The following is an 18,371-nucleotide window of genomic DNA, read 5'->3' as shown; positions in this document are numbered from 1 at the left end:
GTGAGATATTTCAATCGATAAAGACTTTCTTTTTGCAGATTTTCAGATCACATTTTTTACTAAGACTTCGCTTTTTCTCTAGGTTTATCCAGTCAGGAATTACTGCAAGACATGAAAAGATTCTTGTTCTGCTCCAGTCAGGTTGTTCAGGTTGTTCATTTCCATGTTTAGATTATTTGAATCACAGACTACTTTAAATTTGGCATCACCTATTGATTTAATTCCTGTCTTCCCAGCTTTAACAACGTTCTTATATAATTGGGCTTTGTTGTGCCCCATGTGTTACGTATATCTTCCCGATCACCTAGTTTTATTCATTCACAGTGTTCAGAGCACTGACACGCTATGACTCGTGACTGGAGCTATCACAGTTTGGGCTAGAATAAAGTCTGCCTTACTTAGGTACCTAATTTATGCCTCACTTTCAGGCAACTACTGAATCAGTGCTCCTGAAGAAAGTCAGTCCCTAACTGTCATGTTTAGCTAATGGAGAGGGAATAGATGCCTTTGAAATTGGAACAGATTTCCCCCTGGAAGCCTTCAAAAGCTCTCCTGACTGTGCAAGGAACATTTACTTTAGCATAACAGGGTCACGAAGTGTCAAAAACTTAGATGGAAGCTGGATGTCTTGGTGAGGCAGGCTCAGTTGCAACCTCATAGGTGCCTTTTTGCTTGGTAATCTTATATGTGCTTTACCTAATGCATCGTACCTAATGGCACCTAATGAATCTTTACAAGTTTATTATGAGAGAGGTAAGACTTTGCTGTTCCCATTTTATAGGCAGAGAATTTGAGGCGGTGACAAATGCAATGTAAAGAACTGCTGAATCCCGCTTTGTTACACTTCATGGGACAGAAGCCATGGGACAGCAGGTACTGGCCCAGACTCACTTTCAAAAGCTTGGTTGATGACTCCAGTTGCTGCTTCTTTGTCTTCAAGGTAGTGGTTGAAGCACAGTGGAGAGTGTCTTATCTCCTGTAGTTTGTCCTGAATATAAGAGAAAGTAGGTCTGTTGTGAGGTTCTTGGGCCCAGCATCTTGTCATTAAATCACATCTGGAAAAAAAAGGTGTCAAAATTAAAGATAACAGAATCATTAATCTCAAATCTTATCATTAAATCATCTGAGAGGCAAGTCTGGCCTAGAATTTCAGCTTCCAAAAACGTTTTATGTGGTACAAAGATTATGATTAGTGGCTGAGGGAAGGAAAAGCATGTTAAAGATCAGCTGTCAGGAATACTCACTATGAATGCTTTTTATTTTTCAAAGGTGGATATTTTTGAGATTGGGAACAGCTATAACATTAGCAAAAAAAAGAAAAAAAAAGGACATATTTGCCATTAATATCTGCTCTCACCAAAGGAGTCACCAATATTTTCTAAGAAAGCAGACAAGGAAGTAATTCTCTGACAGGAAAAAAAAATTATGTCTAAACCCAGAAACGAACCTGAAGATATCAGTTTATTTAATCCTCCTTCAACTCACACCACCTCAACTTTAGGGGAAGTTCAAGGCAAACTCCCCGGCACAGAGAGGGTTAATTTAGACTTCTGCCTCCAGACAAAAACAAATAGGAGTAAGTTTTCCCATCAAAGGCAAAAATGGTCCGAGTTTCCTCTGAGCGCAGGGATCCTAGCCCACCTTGCACGACACTATCTGCGCCATTCAGTAGAAAACTGCCCCCCCTGTTTGTCTAAAGGATAGGGCTGATGACACTGCTTACTCGAGGTGAGTCCAGGCTACACAAAACCAAATCCTACAAAAGCCAGGGGGAGCCAGGCTGAAAACCAAAACAGAGCCAGCACCTTGATATGCTAAGTGTTGGGAATGGAGGGGTGTCTTATGGTCTCAACAACCTGAGAGCAGCGTTTGGGCAGCCAGTGAAAGGCCAGTCAGGAAGCTGCTACTGGAATGTGGAGTATTCACCTCGAAGCCCTAAGTTCAAATCCTTCCCTGACAAACAGCCTCCCAGACCTGCTGCTATGTGATACCAGGCGTTACTGAGTTATGTGAAATGAATTGCCTTGCTCAGATCCTCACTTATTCACCTTAAAAAGGAGACTGCTGTCCTTCACCAGAATTGGGTGCTGACAAAACCCTTGGTGACACATGGAAGAAATCTCCTGACTTCTGATTTTTCAATGATATTATCATTAAAATACTGGCATTGACTGAGAAACCTGAGTAGAAAAATTGTTTCAGAACCACTTTTCATTGATGTGTATCGTGTGGTTGTGGAGCCAGACAGAACGATTCTGTTTTTTCAAAAGGACCCAGTGAAATCTTGAAAATCCATTTTAAGAATCTAAAAAATATTAGTGACTTCCTAACACTCTAAATCGCTTCATCTGCTTACTTTCAGGTGTACTGGTTGTTGATGACACCAAACATAGAGATGGAAAAGTACAGGATAGGACTTAAAATGAGGTGAAATAACTTTGGTTGTCCTTTTGCTGCCAGCAAAGTGTCTGTCACATTGAATTCAAAAGCCATGCTTGGATGCTGGAAGCCAAACAATCTGCTTTCTGGTTGTGCTGGTTGGTAGGATATCCAAGAAAAAAAACATGAGTTCAGGTGCTGTGCTCCATCAGGTTAGCACTTGGGCTTTCATGACCAGTCTTGTGCAAGGTGTAGCAATGAAGTAAAAGAGCTGAGTACATGGCTCCTCTAATGGAAAGGAAGAAACAGCCAGCCGTGGGCCAACAGAGGGAGGAAGAAACAGGAAATTATACATAAGTCATAGAGTCATAGAACGGTTTGGGTTGGAAAGGATCTTCAAAGATCATCTCATCCAACACCCCCTGCCATGAGCAGGGACATCTTCAACTAGATCATGTTGCTCAAGGCCACATCCAACCTGACTTCAAACACTCCCAATGATGGTGCATCCACAACTTCTCTGGGCAACCTGTTCCAGTGTCCCACCATCTTCGTGGTAAAAAATTTCTTCCTTATTACAGTCTAAACCTACCTTCTTTTCATTTATGAAACAAGAACAGATGTGGATTCTGAGTATTTTTGTATTCCTAAGACCAATCACTGTCTTTTTAAATAACTAATTTTTTATTGAACAATCTGCTTTATAAAGCTGTTCAGTACTGTTATTGAGTGGGGATATTCATTGCTGCCACAACGTTCACAATTGGAATTTTCTCATTTTAATTATATTCCATATTCTTATTTCCTAAATCAAATTACTTGCTGGTTGGCTTAAAATATTGACACCAGACAGAACTGATATTATTCACAAAGTGTTTAATTCAGATAGGCTTCAGGTTTCTAATGACAAAAACTTTCATGCTGTCTCGGAATATATCCACAAATTTTGCATGGACAGCTATTTGTGGCATGATATTTAGCTTACAAGGCATGTTGTGACATCCAAAGTTTTAAGTCACATGGCATAAACTTTCACTAGCAGAGAAATGCATCAGCACGAGACCAGTCAAGAGGGTGAAACCCAGGTTAATATGCCAAGATGTACATGAAAGACAGCTTGAGCACACTGCTATATTTTCTTGGGAGCCAAACACGGCTCGCAAATATTTCATCGCTTCAGTATGAGGAAGACATTCAGAGGATTCCCCTACTTCATGATGAAAGCCTTTCAGGAAGAAATGAAAAATAACAGATCCAAACACAATATCAGCTCGACGTTTATGTTTGGTTTAAGAACTAGCCTGTACACCTGGATGTACACCTACACACCTACATTTCACAACTGTGTTTTATCTGGGTGGGACAACTGGTAACCATGTCCAATAGACCTGCATACATGGCACAAATAAGAATTTGAGAGCCCAGAAAACCAAAGAACTAATATTCATTACCTAATATTGGAGGCTGAAAGTGAACAACTCCTGAAATTTGCTTTAGTGCACAGAAGCTACAGGACATCAGCAATTTTGTCTCACACGAGATGGAAACTACAATTGATGTGGGCACTTTCTTAGAAAAGGAGAAAATTTGTTGGGATGAAGAAGAGCCTCTGCTTTCACCTGCTGCATTCTGCGCAAGCCCTTCTTATCCCTCGGGGGGGTGGGGAGGGGGGTAGAGGAGGGTGGATTCCCATAAACAAATAGCAAAAGCTGTTTTCTTCATCAAACTCGGTTGTGTAACTTTGCATGGCAGTGAACACTTGGTGAAACCGCAGCTTCAAGTCAGCAGGTGGCACCGTGCTTGTACAAACTCTCCTGACTGCAATCCACAGACTTTCAGGATCTACCTTAAATTAGCTCAGTTCAGTTCAAAGCTTGGCATGCTCTTGCGTGCAAGAACTCACACCCAGGTGGCTGTGCCAGATGTGGATCTCTAACTGCAAAGGTAGTGCCATTCATACATTTAATTCATATTTCAATAATTGTGGCTCATTTATAGATCCCCAAGCCCCTTTTCCAGTTCATTACCAAGCTTTACCTATCCACACTTCTTTGGCGGAAAGCAGATGATTACTCCCTGGAGTAACATCTTGTGGAGGCGATGGGGAGAATTCCTCCCTCCTGACGAAAAAAAAAACAATCCCACTTCCTTAGTGTTTTTACACCCCAAGGTTTCTGTGTCAGCCCTACTTGCCCTTGCAGTGTAAGTCTACCACAGATTCCTAAACACTTCTCAGCTGAAGTAATTTGGCCTTTGAACTGTCTTCCTTTCAGTGATGGTTTGTTTTGTCAAATGACAATGAGCAAGCCAAAGTGCCGAGGAGACAATTACTGACTGCTGATGTCCTGATGCAGGTTCAAAACCACAAGGAGAGAAACAGGAATGTCAAGAATCCCAGCATGCCATTAATGACCTAGCAAAGTAGCAAAAAGCTATTTACGCTACTGACAGGAGCTGCATGCAGGTGCTGAGTGTTCACCAAATGAGATAAAAGATGGTACCAGAGTCTAAGAGCTCATTCAACCCCTTTTCAAAAAATATGTTGCTGCTATTAGGCCCTGATCCTACAAGTTACAACAGGCAGACCAGCGTTTAAGCCCTATCTGCTATGCTAAATTTAAGATCTGGGACCTTAAAAATCACTTCAAGCAAAGTTTTCTTTATTCTTCTGAAGATCTGGTCACTCATTTTAAAGGCAACTTATGAGCCTTTATGTGAGCTTGAACACCAAACTAGTACATAGATATACCTTACCTTCTATGCTTTTTTATTCACAGGACACTTGTCAGAAATTTGTTTGAAGAAACCCTTTTTCAGCAGAAAATATTGAAACTGAAATTGCTTTGAGCTCTCATTTGTTCTGTGACCTCCAGTTTTCACTCTGTTCTTAAAACAAAATCTCTTCAGTTCTTCAGTTCCTCCGAGTGCTAAAGCTTACTTCTTTTTTAATTGCTAATATGGTGTTTCAGCTGTACCTACATAACGATAAATAATCACCCTCTCTGGAACTCCGAGCATGGTAATTGATGTGAGAGCTGTCACAGAGACCTGGGCTTGCAAATCGCATAATTATTCTCAAGCCGTTTCCTCAGTCCCAGGAATAAGAGTTGTGCACTTTAGGTAGCCTCTCCTTCCATTTGTAGGACCAGCTGTCAAATGCATTGCTGTGACTGCTTATGCAGAGTGGGTGATACAAGAATTGACACATGAAATAAGACAATACTGAGTTGTCGCTGGGCTCAGGTTTAGCATCCTCCCTTAAATACCTCTGGCTAGTATGGATTTGATCCACTATATGTATTCATTTTATTCTTTTAATTGCAAGAATTTTGCAATCAAACCTGAATTTTGTGCTCAGGAGACAAATGGAAATTGGAATGTTTGTTTATCCTGCTTAGCTGAAAACCAGCCAGAAGTGCAGACTTCCCTTTTGCTGTACTGCTTCAGCTTTTCTTATTGGCTTTTGTAAGATTTATATCTGCAAAGAGAGCATGGTTTATTTTCCACATATGTTTTAATATTAGCCTCATTCCTGCAGCTACCACTGAGAAAGCCAGCTGTATCTGCTATGGTAGGCACATGGGGTACAGGGACCAGTAAATTCTCTCTTAAAGCCACCGTAACTTTTAACCAATACCTGTTAACACATTACTACCAGATTCATACCCAAGACTGACTAATATTGTCTCTGAAATCGTGTTTAAAAGAGCAATATCTACCATTCAACTTCAACGCTTACGTTCTTACTCACAGGCTTCACTACTGGATGAATTAATAGCGGGTTGGCAGCTACAAATGCTAGATGTTTTATCTGAAAAAAATGGAGGATATTGAACTCTGCACGGGCATAAGTATCATTCAAAATTATGGCCACCTGGCAATAAGCCTCTTGCTTCTTATAAATATTATCAACAACATTTAAAACAAAATTAACTTACAGGTCATCTGGACAATTGTTTGGTGATTCCAGCCTTCCTCCTGATCGTACATGGTGTAAAACTTCTGTATTGGAGAAACCTGGATATGGTTGTTGACCCAAAGTTAATGTTTCCCACACTAAGACTCCAAAAGCCCTAAGAAATATAAAAAAAAAAATTAATTACCATAGTCGTCATGAATAATCTCCCTATCAACAGTCAAAGTGTCTCTAACCTAAGAATAACACTCAGTTGAAAAATTAGGAGGAAGAACTTTTAATTTTTTTGTGAAATGATGCACATATCCTTAAGACAGACTCTGGAATACCTAAACTAAATGTGTAGAACTGACATACTTTCCCAGACTCACAGAGATGCAGCTTAGAAGACATCGAGTGTCCACAGCTTCCCTGGGCAACACTATCTGCTTGAGCATGTCTTCACTTAAACAAGTGTTTAGAAATCTCTAGAGGCCTCTTTGGAAATGGAGAGAGACAAGTTCTCCTAAGCACCACTCACAAAGCAATCAGCACCTCATTTGGATTGGCACAGAGCACTACATAACTTGCTTCAATAAATGTAAGATTGGCAGTAAAATGGATGGGCTTCAGGGGCTGAGGATTTGGACAAGACTGGTGGGCCATAGCCCACCCTGAGTACCTATGGCTACGGAAACCTAAACTTGTGAATCTCAAGTTTAGTGGGTATGGCTTGGTTGTTTTTCTTTTCCCATGCCTCCTGACAGTGAGTCTCTGCTTCTTCAACATAAACTCAAACCCATTCAAACACATGCTTTAAGTAAACCTCCACAGCAAAGTACTATGACCTTCCCCTGATGATGCTGAGAAATCTGGGGTTCAAAATACAGAAGTCATCAGAAGAGGGTGAAACAGTAAGGAGAAAGTATTTGGCTGTAGGAAGGAAATGCCAATTAATCCAATGAAAAACAAAATCAAACAGCATGCAGACAGTCAATTCACTGCCCTATCAAGCAAAAACCACATTGTGGACCTTGTACAAAATTGTTTGATTGAGTGACACTAGTCCTTTCCAGCCAGAACCCAAAGCTACAGCTCAAAGCATTAAGAAATATATTGATGCGGGTACTGCCGTGGTGCCAAAGTTTTCATTAGCTCATTAAAATATCGCTTAGGAGGAAATCTGCCTTAGCCTAAAAATTATTAGAGATGGCAACATGGAACCTTATCATTCCTTCTGTAAACCAATATTTTCTTGCTGTGGGATTTAGTACAATTATTCCCACAGCTGTGTGGCTGCTGTAACTCACCAGACATCAGAGCGATTTGTAAAGACACCATCAATGAGGCTCTCAGGAGCCATCCATCTGACAGGGAGTAGGCCTTCTCCTTTTTTCCTGTAATAATCATTTTTATAGATATCTCTGGCAAGTCCGAAATCACCAATCTTTACAACCCGGGAGGAGCTCTCATATTCCTTCTCAGACACAAGGCAGTTGCGAGCAGCCAGATCCCTGATTTGTAAGGCAGAAACAAGAGGATGGAGTTAGCATTGCAGAATAACTCAGATCAGAAGGGACCTCTGGAGGTCATCTGGTTCAACCCCCTCTTCAGAACAACGCCAACCTCAAGGTCGGATCAACTGGTTTAGGGCCTCATCCAGTTAAGTTTTGTATATCTTCAAGACTGGAGATGACACAGCCCCTCTGGACAACTTGTTCCAGTGATTGATCCTTCACATTGTGAACAATATTATCTAATTTCCCCTGCTGTAACTTGTGCCTGTAACTTGTGTCTGGCTCTGTGTCCTCTATAGCTACCCATTAGGCCGATGAAGACAATAAATGGATCTTTCCACTTGCCCTTTTCTTTGTTGCACAGGATACGTTTCTTGCCTAGGATGCAGTGAGTCCTGGAATCAGAACTTAGATTAGCCCACCATTTTGTGAGAGAACTGTAGGTGATTTTTAGCAGAAAAGCATAACATTAAAATTTACTCCAGTGCTCTCGCCTTCCCTGTTGCATTGTGACATCTTTCCAGGCGTTTTTTTCCCAGGTGAGGTAATTAGTCCCAGTCTTGTGGGTAAACCTTGGAAGACTAAGGAAATAAGTTCTGTACCTGTGTATAAAATGCATTTTCTCTAAATAGACACAGCCTTTGCAAATATCCAAACATATATCCAAGAGGTCAGTCACTGTCAGTAAGGGACTCTGGAGCTACAAGAAACAAAGACAGAAGTTAGCCCTGTCTTCCAGCTTTACAAACTCAGAATGACAACCTCCTTATGCAAAGACGGTATTGTTTCCTCATTTGACATGTACAGGATTTTTCCAAAACATGCAAAGCACAGGTGCAAAATCTCTGTATATCAATAGAGCGAATGCCAATTACCGGCAGGGTAAACTGCCAAATCACTGCACTGCGAGGCAGGTGAACATATCCTGGTTTTTGATTTGGGGCTAAGAATATCCTAGGACCTTCAGAATTGCTTCTTCGCTATAGTGGAAGAAATGGGACCCTGAAAATTTTCTCCTACTGTCAGATCAGGTTTGCTTGCTGTTGTATTAATCAGTTTACTCAGTTAATTAATCAGTTTAATGTATTACATTATTCTGGTAGAATACATGTATATACATTTCAGTAGAATTCAATACTGACTGTGGATTTGATCTAATCATGTAAATGAACTAGACAATTGCTATAATGCTACAAAATTTCAGTGTTGAGTCCCTTTGACCTACAATTCTACCACCCATATTAATCTGCATGCTAACTGTGGAAAAATTCACTTAATTAAAGAAGTTTATTCTTTATTTTTTCTCCTCTTTCCTTCTAAAGAGTATGTGCACAGTATCTTCTTATATGCCTGGACTATGCCTATCGCATTAAGGATACTGCTGCTATTCAAAGACACAAAAAAAACCCTATGAAGCCTAATATACCAGATACATGACCATCATTATTTATGCTCTCTTTTCAAATGACTGTTCATGGTACTCATAGAGCAGATATCTCACGACTGAAAATGCAATTTTGGTCAGTGGTCTAATGACATCCAATCTTCCCCACCGCAACCCTGAATGCAAGGTCAGCGCTCAACATTGAGGTCCCAGGTGTTAGGGAGAAGACAGGTCAGATCTTGCAGGTACAGAAACCTCTAGACATCAGCATAACCTTTGAGGAAGGGAAAAACTGAGAAACTGTGGGCAGCTACAGGTTAAAAATGTGAGTGTCATGGTCTTTACCCTACCTTTTGCTTTCTGGCTCCTCGTAAATAGCTAAGCAGATCCCCTCCTTCCATCAGCTCCAGGATAAGGTACTGAGGTTCATTTAACAGGCACACACCAAGTAACTTCAGAATGTGAGGATGATCAAATTTACTAAAGAGAAGGAAACGACTGTAAGATTACACATGAGAAAACCAGCTGGTTGATAGCTAATAAAGTCCCTATAGCTGCAAGCAATGAATGAGCAGTTTGGCCTTTACAATCCTGCCTCTACCAACAACGTGATTTGGTAACTCACTGTGCCTGGATTTGCTCAGTGTAGGGAACTTTCAGGGACATCTTTTCAAAATACAGGCTTACACGGTACTTCGATGGACACTCTAATGCATGCATGCCTATTAAAAGCACACTTCATCATATTTCTAGGAAGCAAAGAAAGGTAGCCAAATGGCAATCTCATCTATGAACAAAATGAATTGCCACCTGTACATTAAAGGTAATTATATTATTTTAATACTTTTTTACTACTGTATTCACAGTAGAACTGCTAATTCAGAGAAATGCACAAAGGCAAAAGCACAAGGTGCAACATATTATTTTCACAATCCAGAGGAGAACTGTCTCTCACAATACAGTTTCGAGAGAAACAAGATACATATCAGGAATACCTGCCGACATGGTAGTAATGGCCTGTGTGTGTCCAAAAAGATAGGGATTACCACAGAGCAATCAGCACTCTCAGGTCTAGCACTTTTCAAAGAATGAAGAATATTTATTGCCCCTGTCAGTGCCTGTGTTTTTACAGCCACATTTCTTGTGTTATAAAAATGGTTTTCCCTTCTCACTGCTGTGTGAAAGGATTTCCAGCAGCAGTCAGAGAAACTTGACTCTATTGAGGATACTGGTCGTGTCCAAAGTGCTGTCAAATGCACCAGTATAAACAAACAAACAACTCAGAGGGACATTTTCCTTCTAACCTCTTTTGATTCACATAATCTTAGGTGTGGGCAAAAACTCTTTAGCAAAAAGTGTGATTTTGAGTTTTTGACAGTTCCCCCCCGAGCCCCAGCGCATACCTCTCACTCAGACAAACTTTGGCACTCTCAAGAACAAAAAGAGAGGAAGGAGCACCTGGCACTTTCCTTACAGCTCAAGCAGCCCTTTCTCCGCTGAGCTGTCTTTCCTTACTTCCCGAGCAATAGGATACACCCAAGAATTTGCTATATATATTTGTATACAAATGACTCATCAATAACCAATGTCAAATGACTGTTTGAAGTACAGGTAACTCTGTTTTCCCATTGCTGCATAGCAACAATAGAAGAAACAAATAGCCCTTGCTTAACTGGGACACTGCAATCCAAATTTTAATAAAAATCCAAAAAAGACAAGCAAAATAAAAGTTTTGTTTAAATATCTAACATCAGGGTTTGTAAACAATCAGGTCCACCTATGTTCTCTTTCTGTCCTTGGTTTCATTTATTTCAAGCTTACAGACGAACATCAAGAAAAATCATTAAGCCCTTTGTGAGGGAACTAAATCACTCTTTTTTTACATTAAAAACGGAAAGAGTCAAAGCGTATAAAACATACCAATTATTTTATTATTGTTTAATGACTACTGGGAAGGTATACTATTTAATTTTTTCTATTATCTTCATTATCTTTCTCATTGTATTGATGTGCATATGGGCCCACACTAGTGTTTACATTGAAATGTAATAATTTCTAATTATATATTTTTCCAGGATTTGTGGTTTGGGATTATTAGCTGTAAAAAGGAAGCAGAATTGAGGAAGGTTCAGAGACTTTAACTACGGGTACATATAATTTCCATACTACACAGAAAAGAGGCCTTAATTGGGTTTATAACTGCCACACAGACTGAAGATATATTGGATTGTAGAAAGTTTACACACAGCACTTATACTTTGTTATGAATTTACAATTTAATGACATGGTTCCATTTCGGTTTTCACAAGCCTCTTACCTCATTCAATGTACAGTGTGTGGAAAAAAGGCAAAGAAATGCAAGATACTTTTTAAAAAATACATAAACACAAAAAAGAATGCTGTGAAAACCAATTTCCAATTTGGTAACACTATGTTTTCTGTACAGTATATAAAATCCTTCATTTTTCAAAAGGTGCTTCTAGTTCTGCACTCATGAAATAGAAGTCGGAGAAGTGCAGAAGTGTGTCTGAAAACAAAACCATACTCTCAGTCTTATGTTACCAGCTGAAAACTTCAGCTCAGCTTCTACTTGCCTCTGTGGAGACTCTGGAAAAGCAGATTTCTAGCTGACACACAGACTTTTCAATGTGAAATTCTCGCACTGGTGACAGATGCATTATTTTTTTAAGTCTACCTCAATAGAAGAGGTATGTGGCAGCCTCTAGTGGTAAGTATGCATATTTGAACAAAAACAATTTCGGCAGTAAATTGAAACTTCAAGGCCTCAGCTTGTTTTAATAAGTTTATTTTGATAAAATGGCATTAGCCAAATGTTGCCCAATTGTCTTTAACAACTAATTTAGTTTGAGAGGAGCAAAGATACTGAAAACCGTGAGTCCAAACCCCAATAAATCCATGATATGAGCATACTGAACTTGCAATCTGTATATTAAGTTTTGCTAGTCAGTTTTACAGCTTTATTTTCATTAAGATCCATCAGTAGTGATTTAATCTTTTAGCAGAAACAGGAAAGCACACCAAAAATGACACAGTAATTTTTTTAGAGGAAAGTGTTGCTTGCACTCCTCTTGAAGGCCACCACCCTCAAGTGACAATGGCTTTAAAGGGTGCTCAGTGGCAAAGCTGTCCCTACCTCATTAAGTGTGCCTCCTTCAAGAATTCACTCTTCTCGTGGTCTGTCGCGCCCTTCTTCAAAGTCTATTGGACAGAAGCAAAAGTGTAATAATACTTAGGTCATCACCACCATTATCACATAGTGCTTAAGTAAAGCAATCAGACATAAACATGGCCTTAAATATGTAGTATTTTCCAGCAATGATTACAAGGAGATAGGCTAGCTCTAAGTGACTTGCAAGAAATTTTGCAAGGAAATACCCAAATCTGTCAACACCTACAACACATACAACCTCTGTGCCAAATCTCTCTGCCCATCCCATTCTGTTGCCAGAGAAATACACAGCTGTGATTACCTTGACTGCTACTTTGGATTCTCCACTTCCGTCTGCCAGAATATCTACTGCAGTCCCTTCATACACCTCTCCAAATGCTCCACTCCCTAACAATTTGTGTAAGTTCAGTTTGTCCCGAGGAAAAGCTGGCAATGATTCAATCTCTGCTTGAGAAGGAAGAGTGCTACAAAACAGCAATACCAGTCACTTGTTACTACTTAAAAATGTTTGAAGTGTTATTAAAATTCTACCTCAAATGAACCTGGTACTATTTGCCTCATCAGGTACATTTAAGGGGAGCTCAGGCGAAGCCTGGATGATTTGGAAGCTCTTGGAAAACACCAGGTCTTCTTCTTTTCCCATGCAATTGCGTTTCTTGCCAATGTGAGCGTGCAGGGTGGGCTAGGGGCAATCCAGCGGGGAGCCAACATAGCAGGGTGTACTTCAGAGCAGACCTGCCCTGCAGGGCAGATGCAGCCCGTAATTCCACCTCGAGGTGTCAGGGATGAGTGCACTGATGAAAATCAGTCCAGGGAAACCCTCTTAGATGTTTTTGTCTTGAAAATACATTTGCTCCAAGGACCTACCTTACAGCATAACAGGCATTGGCTAATCCCACTGCCTCAGCTGCCCACCTGAGTTGAGCTAATTCTTTATCTTCCTTGATAAACACTATCTGTCCAGGCAAGGCCTGTTTTCTGGATTTCCATCTTTGGTGCCATACTGGAACAGAAAAGCGGACTGTCAGACATTTCACTCTGAGAATATGCCAGCCTGCAAGCAGGTTAAAAGGCTACTGTTTGTTATTCTGTTCAACATCACTCCCCAGCACCTCAAGTAAGCAAGACGTTTCCATCTTTTTCCCACAAGACACAGACAAGTGCTCCTTGAGCTGAGAAATAGTCAAGCATCCACTTCTGTAAGTGGCAAGACCCAAGCCCGAAAGGCTGATGCTATATCACAGGGAGAGGATGAGGAGTGAGAGGGTAGGACCATCACATGTGGACATCTACATCTCAGGGTAATCTCTATATCCTTTCTTCAGGAAGAAAGCTTCAGAGGAAAAAAACTGGACCCTTTGGTGAATATATGCAGTACTCAACTTGAGAATTATAAGGTACAAGTTTTTATAAGGACACACAGAAATATCAGAGTTCCTTCAGCATTCCTATGTTCTCCCTGCAGGGAATCAACAGTGAGAAATGCCTGAGAATGGACTGAACTGGTATTCTGTCCTCGATCCTGAAAACATAACTAGCCATCTCTAGGGCCTCAAAGGATGAGAACACACAAATTCCTCCCGGCTCCCACCCTGGGGTTTGTTCAACATTTCCCTCAACCTGGAGGCCCATCATCTCCCGCCATCTGAACTGCCTTTTACTGAGGCCAAGTGAACCAAGGATATGCAAAAACTCAGCCACATACCAAAACCAAATACCACGGCCACAGTCAAAGCCAGCACAACTCCGATCACAGCAGCAATGGCAATGATGGTGTCTGGGGAGACCATAGTATCTGTTAAATGGGAGGGGAAAACTGGTTAATGACTGTCCATACAAACCATACCAATCCTATGGAGCTGAGCAAAACTGAGAGAACTCCTGAGCTGCCTGCTGTGTAAATGTCTTCCTCTGCACAAAGCTCTCTTGTAGGTTTTATGTAGATGTCTACATTTGGTCAGACTAATCCTCCTCCCCCAGGTCCGAGAGATGATCTACTGTGTATATGGAAAGAGAAAATGTCCAACTGTTTGACCACTCAAGGTGGGATTTTCAAAAACAACCACAGAGTGTAGATCGAATATTCTCACTGAAGGCAAGAAGTAATTCTCACATCCTTACCCAGCACGGGAGCTCGCCCTTACTTCAAGCATCATACCATAATGCAGACTGCAAGGCCACGGAGACAAATTGGTGTAAAAGAGCAGAAGTAAATTTTCAGAAATCGGTATAATTATTCTGAATAAAAAACTTGATTAACAATGTAAGAAAGTACAGGACATACCTTTGCCCAAAATGATATCCTTGCTCGTGTCACTGTATTCACCAAGTCCCAGCACATTTGCAGCTGCTGCTCTGAACTGGAAAGTTCCTTCTAAGTTCTTGGCTTTCCATGTGCAAATACTGGCACAGGAGCCGTTGTAAACCACCTTCCACAAGGACTTCACTTTGCTGGTGGTGTCAGACTGCTTCCTGCAATGGGCACAGCAAAATAAACACAGGTATGTCATTAATGCAGCGAGGGCTGTTTACTGCTTCCCCCCCTGTTCTTTGCTTCAGTTCTATGGCCATCACAATATCTCTCTGCCTGCAAGAAAGCTCTGTCTGATCGTGGGTTTTGGCTACGGAGCAGAAAATTGTACCATGCCATTTCAGCAATGCTAGGAATCACACATCTTTAGCTTGGCACTGGAAACGAAATGCTAGAATGTTTTAGACATAAAAAGCTCCAGCACTCTCTCACCTGTTTCAGTGTACACCTCACAGCCAAGATTTCAAAACCTTCTTATTTAGCTTTCAGGAAAAAAAAAAAAAAAAAATTTGTGTCCTGTTAGAGGTTTTTGCTTTCCTGGGCCCAGAGTAATTCAGTGGCTCTTGTGCATCGGGTTTCACAAGCTAAACAGGAAGCAAGTCATTGGCAGTGAAGACACAATTCTTTAGCTAGCCAGGTCCCCATAGTATCTGCTGACTGCTGGGTATATTTCTTCCTTTCCCCATTGGACTGAGATTGATTGCTCACAATAAATTCAGAGCTGATTATTCACCAACCAAAAGAAGACCATGCATTTAAACGAGAAAGGCCATATCTGAAATATCATTTCATGTCACCCAGGACTGTAATATTTCATGTGAAATGACCTTCATGAACATGCCAATCATTCTCCCAATGTGCTTTAATGCAGAAAAAAGGTCAAACACTTCTAAACCAGGAAGACATGGGAAAATTATATGTTCATGTCCTTGGTGTTTACACGTCACTACCAGAGCCGTATGAAAAACAGGGGTTATTTCAAAGCACTATGCAAATATTTTCTAGCATACTATGCAACTAACCTAACATTCTTCTACCTGGACCACGAGGCTTAAAGTCAAATTCAGTCAAAAACATCAGCATGTGCACATTCAAACAGCAGGAGAAAAGCTTATTTCATTAAAATTTAAAAAAAAAAAAAGCACCTCAGTGATAATTATGATTCCAGAGATGAATAAGAAGCTGGAGCCTGGAAATTATGATTCCAGAGATGAATAAGAAGCTGGAGCCTGGAGAACACAGTGGCTAAAGCACAACCCCGACACAGACCTAGGCACTATCCTTTCTTTACCCACCCACAGCAAGTCAGGTACAAACTGGCTGTTAGCGTATCAAAATTATTGTGGTCTCATAGCATGCAGGTCAGTGCTGCTGTACGCTCACAGAACTGTATGGAGGAAGCTTACAGCACAAGGAAAATATGTCTGAGTGAAAACTTATATAGGTAAAGCATGCCTGGCTCGCCAGCGCTGTCAGTCTTTAGCTTTCATAAGCAGAGAGTTAACTAAGGAAAAAGAAATAATAGCAAAGTAACAAAATTGCTTGCCTCCATCGCTCCCGATTTCAAACAATGTCATAGGAATATCTCAGAAGATGGACCCTGTTTTAATGAATGCATTAATTAAGCCTTGCACTGACTGCCTTAAACAGACCCCTCCAGAGTCATGGTCAAGAAATGAGAAGTCTCAGTGTCACCTGCCCACAGCAATATACTCTGACCTGTCCCTTCAGCCCTTCCAATGCTGGTGCAGGAATAAGTGTGAATTGACATTCTATAGACGCCTAATGAGCATGACATGTATAGTCCAGGCAATCTGTATTTAATGACAGAGCGCTTTAAAAAATATCTTGTCATCCCATGTTGGTGGGAATATATTATGAATTTTTTTTTCTGGCAACTTTATAACACCTTTGCATAAGTCCTCTGAACGCTAAGATATTTCTACATATATTTTAGCCAAAAATACATACTAAATCCTTGAAATTTGTGATTTGAAAATCTTCTTCTACTTCACTAACATATATCCAAATATATCCCTGTGTTTCAGGGTTGGTCTGGAAATGTTTTTAGCATATATTTTCTTCTAAGTTTTCCAGGATTTTCTGGAAATGATGGATACTTAGTTTACTCAAGAAAGACATCCCATGAGAAAGGGCATTTGCATCACTGATATTCCACTCTTCCCAACAGAGCCAAACTGAAAGCCCTTGCACACCCAGATTTATTCTGGGCTGCTCCCTATGGGAAGAGTGCTGGTACACTTATCTTACCTGCTTTCTAAGATGTGGTAGGTCAGATTGCTTCCATTGTCATCAGCCTTTTCCCATTGTACGGAGTTTTTAGAGTCTTCTGCTCTTTTTGGAACTCCTGGCTTACTGGGAACACCAGCTTAGGCCAAACGGGGGAAGAAACAGAAGTCTTAAAATGTGTTTATAGAGAGACAAAGGGCTAACAGACACAGAGAAAAAATTAAATGTATTTAGGCACACAAAAGGATGGAGGATCTACATCAATAGTCTCCATGGAGAATGAATCTTTGGCCTTCTCTTTGTGACGGACAAATTTCAACATTTTCATTCACATGCAGCCTTTCACCATCAGTTGTGAGTTCACATGCATAGAGGCATTTTATTGCAGTTTCCCTCACTCTTTTTGGAATTGAACCCCATTTCTTTCCCCCTGTTAAACACACGTGACTATTGGGCCTCAGTATAAGTTTTACAAAATATTGTGTTTGAATATTCATATCCTGAAAATAGTCTTAAAATCTTGTTGTCCTACATTAAGTGCTTACCTGTAGTTTTAAAGCTTGTTGAAGAGGAAATGCTTTTCACTCCTGTAACATAAACTACCGTTACTCGTACAAAGTAGTTGGTTGAAGGAAGAGTTCCTGTGAGATTGCATGTGTAAACAAGATCTGCTGTGCACGTAGTGCTTGCAGGAGAAAACCAGTCACTCTTTGTTTCCCACTAGAAAAATAAAATATCATCATGGTCAAGTCTTGCTCTTCTGAAAGTGTGTCACAGTTCTATTCCTGGGTGGATTAACTACTTTGCCACCTTTTAATATCATAGGGGAGAGATTACGCATGTGCTGTTTCAATCACAGGACTTTGTCCTCTTAGAGACCAAGGACAGAAAACCTACTTTTTTCTTTGTTTTCAGGAGACCTGCGGGTCTTGGCAGCCACAAAGGACAACAGATTAAGTGACCCCTTTTCAAAGCCAAAAGGAGCCTTCCCCTTGCTTATCCTTGTGCAGCTTATATTTCTGGATCACTGTGACGTGCCCATGAGTTCAGCTTGCCATGATGCAATTGAAAGGAGGCAGTTCAGTGGAATTGTGCTATGACATTTGTTCTAGGGCAGATGGGAAATGTCTGATGTAGGCCTCATGAACCCGATTATCTATATTAAGGAATCTACGTGATCCAGTTTAACACATGACATTTTCTGTGTCCAGTGGTCCAGACATTAAAATCTGAACCTTCCATCCATGCTGCTGTCACTGCAGTGCTTACGTGTACAGTCTGCAGTACAGGACTCCATTTTCTCTCTGGCATTTTCTCCTAACCTCTGTCGCAGGAAAATAAAATTCATATACAAGGTTGTAGCTGATATTTCATACTGAAAACCCTTCTCTACTCTTTCTTGTGCAGAGCAGACACAGGATTTGTAGCTACCAGCCAGGTTGGGG

At 40.6% G+C, this 18,371-nt stretch overlaps 2 protein-coding genes across 2 annotated transcripts in view; one reads left to right on the top strand and one right to left on the bottom strand.

Moving 5' to 3' along the window:
• The window catches only part of LOC309670546 (discoidin, CUB and LCCL domain-containing protein 1-like), a gene marked incomplete at its 3' end in the record, with an annotated part of 162,460 nt that overhangs the window by 28,661 nt on the left and 115,428 nt on the right, over positions 1–18,371 (top strand). The window lies entirely within an intron of this gene.
• The window catches only part of ROS1 (ROS proto-oncogene 1, receptor tyrosine kinase), a gene marked incomplete at both ends in the record, with an annotated part of 76,220 nt that overhangs the window by 9,305 nt on the left and 48,544 nt on the right, over positions 1–18,371 (bottom strand). Inside the window, 12 exons of the mRNA XM_082480826.1 lie at positions 892–1,055; positions 6,318–6,452; positions 7,585–7,788; positions 8,394–8,491; positions 9,526–9,655; positions 12,330–12,394; positions 12,667–12,829; positions 13,233–13,368; positions 14,071–14,160; positions 14,650–14,837; positions 16,948–17,065; positions 17,472–17,646. Coding sequence (XP_082336952.1) covers positions 892–1,055; positions 6,318–6,452; positions 7,585–7,788; positions 8,394–8,491; positions 9,526–9,655; positions 12,330–12,394; positions 12,667–12,829; positions 13,233–13,368; positions 14,071–14,160; positions 14,650–14,837; positions 16,948–17,065; positions 17,472–17,646 — 1,666 coding nt within the window. The remainder of the gene's footprint in view (positions 1–891; positions 1,056–6,317; positions 6,453–7,584; positions 7,789–8,393; positions 8,492–9,525; positions 9,656–12,329; positions 12,395–12,666; positions 12,830–13,232; positions 13,369–14,070; positions 14,161–14,649; positions 14,838–16,947; positions 17,066–17,471; positions 17,647–18,371) is intronic.

The sequence above is a fragment of the Vanellus vanellus genome (genome assembly GCF_965231255.1).
Source record: "Vanellus vanellus genome assembly, chromosome: 3".
In the NCBI taxonomy this organism is placed as follows: domain Eukaryota; kingdom Metazoa; phylum Chordata; class Aves; order Charadriiformes; family Charadriidae; genus Vanellus; species Vanellus vanellus.
This window is presented reverse-complemented; position numbering and strand designations above follow the sequence as displayed.